General features: G+C 42.2%; 1 protein-coding gene and 1 long non-coding RNA gene across 2 annotated transcripts; one reads left to right on the top strand and one right to left on the bottom strand.

Moving 5' to 3' along the window:
- Positions 1-5,707: 5,707 nt before the first annotated feature.
- LOC134187608 (52 kDa repressor of the inhibitor of the protein kinase-like) lies at positions 5,708-8,529 on the bottom strand. The gene is made up of 2 exons (XM_062655759.1): positions 8,238-8,529; positions 5,708-8,177 (listed from the first exon to the last, which is right to left on the bottom strand). Exons 1-2 carry the CDS (start codon positions 8,527-8,529, stop codon positions 5,815-5,817), a joined length of 2,655 nt encoding a protein of 884 aa, XP_062511743.1. The 3' UTR covers positions 5,708-5,814.
- A 1,460-nt stretch (positions 8,530-9,989) lies between these two features.
- On the top strand, positions 9,990-10,329 carry LOC134187737 (uncharacterized). The gene is made up of 3 exons (XR_009971149.1): positions 9,990-10,034; positions 10,122-10,208; positions 10,264-10,329. It is a non-coding gene; the product is annotated as an uncharacterized LOC134187737 (long non-coding RNA).
- Positions 10,330-10,790: the final 461 nt, after the last annotated feature.

Genomic DNA, 10,790 nt, shown 5'->3' with positions numbered 1-10,790 from the left:
ATCTTTCGGACAACATGAAAACGAAATGTCTGCTTTTGCAGATGATGAGCCGGAAGACAAATGAGAGTATACTACATGTGTTCTGACTATAGCATTGGCTTTTTGCTCTAATTATATTAGACTACGCAGCTGTTATAGCTTCTTTGATGTTCGTTGTCCTTATAGGCGTATGTTTGCTATAGATTAGTATGAATATATATGCATTCTGTAGAGACAGTTGATATTATATGATTGCTCTTTTGCACAAAAAAGGACAACTTTTACAAATTGGAATTATAACCAGCTAACGTGTATTATTTGGCCTAAAAAGATATTTGAAAACTTATAATTCATAGATGAGAGAGAGAAATTGTGAGCCTAAACATTGTGCATTTTCTCAAAGAAAGTCTTTATATAGATATCATATCTACATAAAATTTAAATAAAAGTTTATAAACTCTTCTACAGTCTATGCATTTCCTGACATGCAGTCTACTACTTTCATAAACTTCATATTATACGGTCGTCTAAATAAACGTCCTGGAAAGCTACATTTACAGTACAACTGGGTAAGTGTGCTCATAAACAAATGGCACAGTAAACTAATGCATACAAACATGTCACGCATTTTTTACGACCTGGTAAATGAATCAAACGACATACACACAAAACTTCAAAAGCTTTGTATGCAATTTACTCTTTGAAAAATATGCAATAAACACGCCAGGATAATTAATCGGCGCTTCTTTAATGATTTTGAAAATTAGTATATAAATATATAAGTAAATGTTTTTTAAATTGTAACATAAGTAATTATATTTTTAGAAGACATTTGTTAACATTTGTATTTGATAACTTTTAATTTAAACCATTACTAAACTTGTTATAGATGTGTTTTTGCTAATTACAAATCATGCATCTACACTCACACACACACACACACACACACACACACACACACACACACACACACACACACACACACAAGAGTATAAACGTGTAGTGTTCGTGACTTGTTACTTGAACCCGCTTTACTACAATTACATCAATAGCAAATTAGTCTTACAACTCGAGAAAATTGAGTGACGTAAATTACCACGATCAGATGGCTTAAAAAACTATGAAAGTGCTATAATCCAGTGAATTAGCCTAACCTCTAGAAATTGGGTGTAGACTTCACGCTGCTAGGAAAAACACGAACTTTCTTGAATAAGTTAAATCAGTAGCAAATGTAGAAAAGAAAAAGATTTTTGCAAACTTGAACAATTTAGCGAGATTTTACTTAAAGTTTGTAAATGCCATAGTATACAGCTACTTAGTAAACACTTTACTGACCATCAAGATAATTGCCAAATAACTTTCGTTCTGTTTCCGACGCATTACCTCCATACACAGGTGTTTCGTTGTACGAGATATAAGTCAACGTAATTTTACGCATGCATAATAGCAATACGCTTGAAACTTTCTATGGTTAGTTTTTGTTAAGTGTTGATGTGTTTCACTGCCGGCCTTGCGCTTCAACAGCGACATGCTGGCATAGAGAATTTTTAGCTGATCATGTTCAGTGAAATATCACGGCTAGGGCCTGTTCGAAGCTACTACTATCTCGATCTATTGCGAGCGGCGTCAGTGGCTAGTGGGTCGTCTAGCTCGAGATCTGCGCGCGTCAATCGTATATGCAACAACTAGCTAGTGAGAGTCTATTGATAAAATGTTTCTGTTGCTATATAGTGTGTATTGAAGCGACAGTTAGGGGTGCAAGTTGAAAAATGGTGATGTTATAGAGCAGTGGGTTGTCAGGCCATTTAATTTTCTACATTTCAATTTTAAAGTTTTATGTTTCAATTTTAAATTTTTAATTTTTTTTGCATTGCTATTTAAAATTTTTGTGTATATTAAAGTTTAATTTTAATTTTTAATTTCTAATTTTTAATTTTTATTCTGGTTTTAATTTTTTTGTTAAATGATTTGTCATCTATTATGTTTGATTATTGTTATTCTTAGATTTATTTTTTAAAGTTTGATTTTTAGGCACCTATGTGATCAGTGGATTTTTCGGTTATTTCAAATTTCAAATTTTAAAATTTAGTATTTCAATTTTTTGTATTAAAATTTTTAATATTTAATTTAACGTTAAAATATTTGTAATATTTAAATTAAATTTTCAAATTTTAATTTTTTAAAAAATCAAAATTTAAAATTTTATTATTTTAAAATTTGTAAATTTTTAGGTGCAGTATATTAGAAATTGCTTTGCCGACGAGAAAGCGAACGTAGTTGTATATATGAACTGATGGCCGGATTTGAACTAACAGAAATTGAACTCATCCGTTCTCTCAAATAATTTGAGTACATCAGAAAAAGATAATTGAAAGAACGCGTAGCAGTTTACGCGGTAGAGAGTCCATTGGACGGCGTAGAGGTGCATTAAGCGATTATGTCCGGAAATGAAAGAATCACTTCAATTTGTATTTGCTGTTAGAAAATGGAAATACGCCAAATTTCAGTGTAGTTATGTATTACGGCTTATACATGAAGAAGGACGTGAAACGACGCCGGCTGCAGGAGAAACATGACTAAAATTTTTAAAGATCAATTAAAATTATGGCTCACGTTGCAAAGTCAAAAATACAAAATGTAAGAATAAATTTAAAAATCATATTTATAAATTAGTAGTAATACTAAACCACGTAAAATAATATATAACTTTTTACTTAAAATTGTTTTTGCATATATATATATATATATATTTGCCATATAAACTTTGCTTTTGCTCTTCTAGATATAGAACAAAATCATCTAAAATAATTTTTACATGTATACATTTGCCTTATAAACTTTGCTTTTGCTCTTTTAGATCTAGAACAAGAATACAATTATAACTATTTTTACATATATACATTCGCCCTACAAACCTTTTTAGGTTTCTTAGATATAGAACAAAAATACGATTAGAATTATTTTTACATATATACATTTGCCTTACAAACTTTGCTTTTGCTCATTTAGATATAGTACAACAATACCGTGTTCTAGAGTGCAAGCGTGGCTCTTTACTTCTGTCACACCAATTTCACAACGTTCCTTTTACGATCACAACATTGTTTTTAGGTTTGTGCAAACCTAAGGTATCTACAAGGTCTTGGAATTCATTGCATCCGTTGCAAACAATAAAGAAGTCTGTGAAGATGTAGCAAAGCGAAACCGCCTATCGTGAATATACATAGACCGTATAGCAAGAGAAACATACGGGCAGCAACTCTAGAGTTTCTCTGCTTGGTTGGTCGACTTTCAGTCTGCCATGCGTTCTCCAACGGTTGCTATTATGCTGATAGTCTTATGGCTGTTTTCTGACACAACGACGACTCACTGTACCGCGCAATCAAGCAACTCTTCGCTACGCACTCTGCCTTCGCAGCAAAGGCAAGATTGGCCACGAATTTGGACTGAGAAAAAATGCAATGTTTGCGACTGCAATTATCCCACCAAAACTGTTGATTGCAGCAACAGCGACTTCAGCAACGGCCTGCCATCTAGCCACGAGTTTCCTGTGCAGGACGTTCTTGAATTGTAAGACACGGTAGTCGTTGTTTATCTAGCTAGGTCGTATATCCGTTTGTTAGCTGACTGTGGAGTGTCTTTTGTGTGTCCTATTCTAGCAACTTTGAACATTGCAGTGTGCCATTCGTCGATAGCGACTACTTCTTGGCATTTCCTAACCTCCAAATCATGTAAGATGTAGTAATCTGTTTACATTAGTACTATGTATCCGCCCTATGGGCGGTGGCAATCGTTGCACGTCACTTCTGCAAAGAAGACGCACCTTCCGTGACACACGCAAGCACGCACGCACGCACGCACGCACGCACGCACGCACGCACGCACGCACGCAAAAGCAACCCGGTGAGCCGGCGCATTTTGTACTCTGGATAGCGTGTACAGTGGCTGCATGGCGAGCGCACGTCACACCCGCATACTCTTTTAATTGATTGAGCAAACAAACTCCGGCTCATCTCATTTCAGAACGCCAATGTCTCGTTTCACGAAATCGGAGACGGGCGTCGTGTCGATCGGCGCATTATAGACATCCATCCATACAGGCGGAAACGTGGGTTGGCGTATTATAGTATCCACCTAAAACGGTATGATCTATTCGTGGAGAAGACGCAACTTCCGTACACACATGCACGGACGGACTAGCCTTGGCCTCCCAGACCCGTGTAGCGCCGATACAAAATCGTCCTCCACGGGTCTGGGATGGTACCGCCTCTTCTCAATATATTGCGGTTGGTCCTAGGACCAGCATTAGTGTTCAGTTTCATAAATGCATACCTTTCCAATTACGGCCGTAATACAAGAACGACGAAGACATGTCGCGCTAGAACATCGTGTCGCATCCTGCTGCACGGGTACCTTTGTGTTTACAGTAGCTACGGTTTTATCATTTGTGTGTTAGTAGGGAACGCGAACGGGACGTTAGGAAGCACTTTCTTTACTAGTGGTGCCGCGGACGCGATCGGCATGTGTCTGATCGCCGTGAATCCGCTGCGAGTAGCTGCTAGTCGCGCGTGGAGCTTCGAATTCGCGATGAAAATTTGCGATGCGCGCATCCGCTGTGACTCGATCGTCCGGATTCGATGCGACTTGCCGCGAAATCGCGACAAAAGTTCGCCGTGAATTCTCCGCAAGACTCTGTGTAGTAGACGTGATCATGAAGTCGTTGAGAATGCAGCTGGCTGGCTAGTGTAGATGTCGAAGCATCGGTTCGAACGAACGGCTCTACTAGGTGTCGTTACTGCCGTTGACAGGCGCAGAATACAAACCACGACGTGTAGGGACGTGAGTTTGCGTGAAGAGCGCACTACAAGTCGTCGTTTGTGTACAGTGTAGTTTTTGGTAGACAGCAGATAGGCATGAGATGTCTTCGTTGAATACAGCTGTAATTGGAAAGGTATGCATTATGAAACTGAACACTAATGCTGGTCCTAGGACCAACCGCAATATATTGAGAAGAGGCGGTACCATCCCAGACCCGTGGAGGACGATTTTGTATCGGCGCTACACGGGTCTGGGAGGCCGAGGCTACGGACGGACGCACGCACGCAAAAGCAGCCCCGTGAGCCGGTTTACTTCGACTGCAGCGGGGACATCTTGCACTACACACCCGCATACTCGCTCAATTGAATAAACAAACTCCCGCGCATCTCATTTCAGACCGCCGAAGTCTCGTCTCAGACCGTCGGAGACGGTCGAGGCGGAATCCAACGCGACCGTTCGTCTCGGACTCGCGATCTTGACCGGCCCACTGCGTTTCGCAACGATCCGAGACCGGCGTCGTGTCGATCGGCGCGTTACAGACATGTGGACAGACAGAAGTGGGCGATCCCGAGCGTTCGCGTAGTATTGCATAAAGGAGAGGTGTCTGTCTGTGTGTCTAGCTGTATGTCTGTGTGTCCGTCTGCTGGAATGTTTCTCAAAGACGGCGAGTCCGATCTCGGCCGAATCTGCCTCGCGCACGCCGAATTCATTGCGGTCGAAAGTGAGTCTGTGGTCGTCTTCCCGACTTCTCCCACGACGACGCCATTTCCTGCCGATCGCGCTCGCTTCCGCTCGCCCGCAAATATCTTCGGAACGCGATCTTATCTCCACCGAATTTAGACTGCCCGTTCCCGACGTCGGACGGTACGCGCTGAGCATGTCGTTTATTGCGGGCGACCAGGGGCGTAGCTCAAGGGTTTCCAGAGGGGTTTCCAAATCTTACGAGCTTGATATCTGTAGTGAATATGATAATAGCATAAACGTTTCACACAACTTCAAAATTGTAAACTAAGTCATTTAGCTGTCTAGCTCAGTGTCCCACGTGTCTTCTGGTGAATCAGTATCCAGTACAAAAGTGTTAGCTAGTTCACTGTCTGAGTATGGCTCTCCAAAGTTTGGGAGAATAATCTTTCTCGGGTTCCTGGCAGAAAATAAGCGGATCACGTCCAAGTGTGACAACTTCCTGTTGTAATGGACATGCAGCATGACAAGTCCGTTGAATCGGATCTGCGACATGGATGCCCGGAGAGATGTCTTGACGCGATTGAGAGCACTTATAGACCGCTCGCACTCACAGGACGTCACAGGCCAGGTGCAGACAAGGCGCAATAGCCTCGACACAGTTGGAATTAGTGGATTACCCATTGCCAAACGCAACGCTTCTGCTACAGTAGCGGGGTGCTCTGAAATGGGCAGTGATTTCAGTATGGCAATCCACAAGTCAATTTCTGCAGACAGCGCATCCAAGTTCGGACTCGCAGTAGGAAAATCACTTTGATATGCCTTTCCAAATTCAAGAATATCTGCTTTGGCTGAAGCATCACGTAGCAAAATCGTCGGCATAAATGACATTCCTTTCATAGCTAGTTGTTGAAGGTTTCCAAACCGGATATTCATTTGCGAAATAATGTCATCTAGTAGCGGTATACTCACGTTCAGGCGATAGTAGTCAACTGGCGTTTGCGCTGGAATGTTCCCACGGTACGTCTGCCTACTGCAATATCTTGGGAGACTCTCTTGCACTCCAGTCTTCAGACACAAAGCCTGAACGTCTGTCCACCATTCACCATGCCTGTCGTTGATGTTGTCCCGCATATCTTGAAGAACGGAGATGACTCTAGCGACGTGTTTGTAAGCCTTTGCAACATCTGTGGCTTTCTCTTGGAGACTTGATGTTAGGCTTTGAATTGCAGCCATCAATTTTGATGTTATCACAAATGTTGCAAGAAATCGGAACTGGGTTAGGTTATTGTGGAGAGATGTAGCAGAGGAGGAGCTAGTAGCGTTCCATGTAACTGTTCCACCCCTGTTTCTGCTGATTGTCTCCAACGTCGTTAAAACAGCTGGATAAAGCTCAGCAAACACGACAAGGGCTTCATGTCGCGCTACCCACCTTGTTTTGCACAAATCAACCAACTTTTTCTTTGAGTCGCCACCCTCTCCTTGACGCCATTCATGAACTATCTCAGCCATAGCATGAGCACGCTTTGGTGAATATTTGAAAAAGATGTTGACGTCTAACAATGATGACCACATAGACTGGATGAAAGGCAGTTTGCTTAGCCTTATTATACACAGGTTGAGACAATGTGCACTGCAATGGAGGTACAGCGCTTTTGGGCATTCTGCAGTTACTCTGCTTGCACAACCCTGCAAAGGTCCAGCCATATTCCCTGCACCGTCGTAGCCTTGTCCACGAAGCTTCTCTTTTGGCTGCAAGCCCATTTCCGTCATTGTGGTCAGTAGCAGATTAGCTAAAGCTAGCCCGGTGGTGCCATCAGAGCAACAGAGAAATTCAGCCAACTCTTCACGAATGAGTCCAGACTCATCGACGAAACGAAGAACCAGGGGCAACTGTTCTTGGTTGCTGGCATCAGCAGATTTGTCTGCACACACTGAGAAAAATGGTGCTTTTCTGACATCTCTCAATATGTCTTCTTGTATAACCTTCCCACAGCACTCAATCAACTCGTTCTGTATTGTTGGGCTCAGGTAAGACGCACGTAGTCCTCGAGCAGACTGAGACATATGGAAGTCCCTCAACAAGTGTTCATCACCTGCGTCCACACGAAAACGCAATAGAGCTAGAAAGTTTCCAGGATTACATGCTAACTGTTCGTTGGGGTCCCAAGTAAATCCTTTCTCTCTGTGGCCACGCAAAGAAATGTTCTGGCGTCCACAAAACTCTACAGTCTTGATCAAGGCACAAAGCTTGGCTATATTTTCCTGTTTTTGCTTACTCCCTTGGTCTACGACAAGCTGAAGAATATTTGCCTGACCATGTCTCCTGGTTGCAATGAAATGGCTGGCCCTGGTACAGCAGACCTTATGACATTCCTGTTGGTCATGCTTTCTAAGGGTCTCAGACGCTTTGGTGAACTTTACCATTGCTTGTTTGCAGAGCTGGCCTGTTGATTGATCAGTGCTGAAAAGTGCACAAGGTAGACAATATCCACCATTTTGGCTTGGAGAATAAACTAGCCAGTTATACTTTTCAAGCCATTGTAATTGAAAATAGCGCTTGGTATCTCGCCCACTCTTCTTCTCTTGCCGAGGAGGAAACGGAAAGTGGCTGTCTGGAACAAAATGACCCAACAGCAAGGAGAGCTTTGTATCATCCTGCAGTTTGTTTGGATCTACCAGTTCTCCAACATCGTTTCCTACGACATCATACGATACACTATTTATTACTGTACAGCCGCCGACTGCAGTACACTCACTAATCGCTCTGCAGGCTTCAGCAGGATCACGTTCATCCCCATTGACAAATGCAAGCACTTCAACACGATCGCTTACATGATCCCCGCTGCCACCAGATCCAGTGACTTCTATACTGAGGTCTGCAGTTTCATATGCTTCACTTGTCATTGGGTTCAGTTCCAAATTGATGGAATGCGACGATGCCCGCTCGGAATCTACACTCTCTTGAGTGGGGTCCCCGCCTCGAGATCTCTTTCTAGCAGCTTCAAAGAGAGCACTGATGGTCAGTTGGTCTTTAGAACGCCTCTTCATTGTCCACAGTCACTTTCGGAAATTCCCTCTCTTCACGTGTCAGGAGACTAGGAAAGGTGCCCGCCACGTGCAAAGTTGGAACACTAGCGCGCGTTAGGCGTGCCTTGACGTCCCTGCCGGTCACGGAGCGTATGTAGGGTGTACAGTACACCACAGGAATCACTGCCGAATCTATATCAAAAACTGTACGGGAGAAGGTGTGACGTAAGACAATGAGTTGATATTAGACGGCTGTTGCTTGGGGGGTTTCCAGACCCCATGGAAACCTCTTGAGCTACGCTACTGGCGACGCTGGGAAACAGAAGATATTCTTCCTGATATCCGGGTCTTGAAAAAAATAGGCGCACAGTCGTTTGCCAGTCTACGACCGTCGAAGAGCTGCCGTGTTTGAAGCACCTGTTCCCCGAAACGCCAGCAACGTCTTCGAAGAAACGGCGTTCAACGGGACTGTCGAAATGACGAGAGTCGGTACGACTCCTTACTTCCTTAGATACGGAGCTGCCGTGTTTAGTGCACCTGTTCCCCCAAAACGCCAGCAACGTCTTCGAAGAGACGACGTTCAGCGGGACTGTCGAAATGACGAGAGTCGGTACGACACGTGACTTCGTCAGATACGGGGAATGGATTATCCGGGTGAGTACTGCGTGTACCTTTTAGTTCTGCTCTGATGGTTCGTCTAACTGCACGTGACTTCATTTCAGACAGCGCCATATCCGGGAGTGCTAGACGATTCATCTAACTGCACTTGACTTTATTTCATTCAACGGGACAGCGCAATATCCGGAAGTGCTATATGATTGCAAGTCTATACGCGACATTTTTATTCACTGCAATCATTCATGGCCAACATCGCCTATGATACCATCAAACGCATTTATAGATACTTTCTGCTATAATCCCTACCTATAAATGCTACCTGTCTCTAATCCACTTCCGTGTTGTATTGGCTCTATGACAAACGTGTGTGTCAACTGCGGCGCTATGAAGTGGAAAGGAGAAGCACCTGGCATGTGTTGTCCTCCTGGCGAACCCGGGCATATTAGCTGGTTGCTAGATAAAGACTACTGGACTTTGCAAACTATCTTTGATCACTACACAGGGGCGGATTCAGACGTGTATGCTTCTAAGCCGGCAGCGCAAAGTCATATATATATATATATATATATATATATATATATATCATTAATATAAATTATATATGTTTAGACACTATGTTTTGTTATTGCTATTTTCTCAATTTTAAACCCAAATATTTTTACGTTTTATGCACCTAAAGTATTATTTTTTATACAATTTTAACACCAATGATTTAATTTTGGGCACAAACATAAAAAGTTGAAAATACGTGTTACTGTTGCATTAAACATTATTAGAAAATTCATTAAATTATTGCTGCCGCAGCCTGCATATAGATCATGATGTAAACAATTCTGTTGCTTTTGCAGAAAAGGAAATTACAACAAGATTTCGAGTCCATTCTGGCTACCTCGATGTGTTATCAGAGTGTAAGTAAAATACTGTACTTTACCATAAACACAGTTGTGCTACACATTGTATATACACGTTTCTGTATTTACTTAATGTGGTTTTAGCTATCTACAGTACAACCGCATTACTTCAGTGACTAATTTCTTTCAAAGAAATTTGTTCGATTTGTCCGAATATAAAATACAAGAATTGTGAGTATAATCAGTTCTAGTATATACACACATGACTAACTGATAACTGTTATAGACAATTGTCTCAAAATAGAATTCACACAATCAAGTCTGGTGACTTGTCCAATTTGCTACACTTGCGCACTTTGTAAGTGGAATATTCTAATTTAATTTAAAACGTATAGTTTTTGATATCAACTGTGATATGCGCAGGAGTTTAGATCGTATGGTTGATGTAAATCTTCGAATTGAAAGTGGAGGCATTACCGACTTGCCAATTCTTTCGACTCTGTTAGTGTCATGACAATTACCAAGCATGTTTGCATCCGCTTGTGCGTACACGATTTTGTGCGTGCGTGCGTGCGTGTTTGTGTTTGAGTGCCTAGGTGCATGTGCACGCGCGCATGTATTTAGGTATGTTTGTTAGAGTGTGTGTGTGTGTGTGTGTGTGTGTGTGTGTGTGTGTGTGTGTGTGTGTGTGTGTGTGTGTGTGTGTGTGTGTGTGTGTGTGTGTGTGTGTGTGTGTGTGTGTGTGTGTGTGTGTGTGTGTGTGTGTGTGTGTGTGTGTGTGTGTGTGTGTGTGTGTGTGTGTGTGCGCGTATG

The sequence above is a fragment of the Corticium candelabrum genome, chromosome 12, assembly GCF_963422355.1.
Source record: "Corticium candelabrum chromosome 12, ooCorCand1.1, whole genome shotgun sequence".
Classification (NCBI taxonomy): domain Eukaryota; kingdom Metazoa; phylum Porifera; class Homoscleromorpha; order Homosclerophorida; family Plakinidae; genus Corticium; species Corticium candelabrum.
Note: the sequence above shows the minus strand (reverse complement) of the source record. Positions and strands in the feature narration are given on the sequence as shown.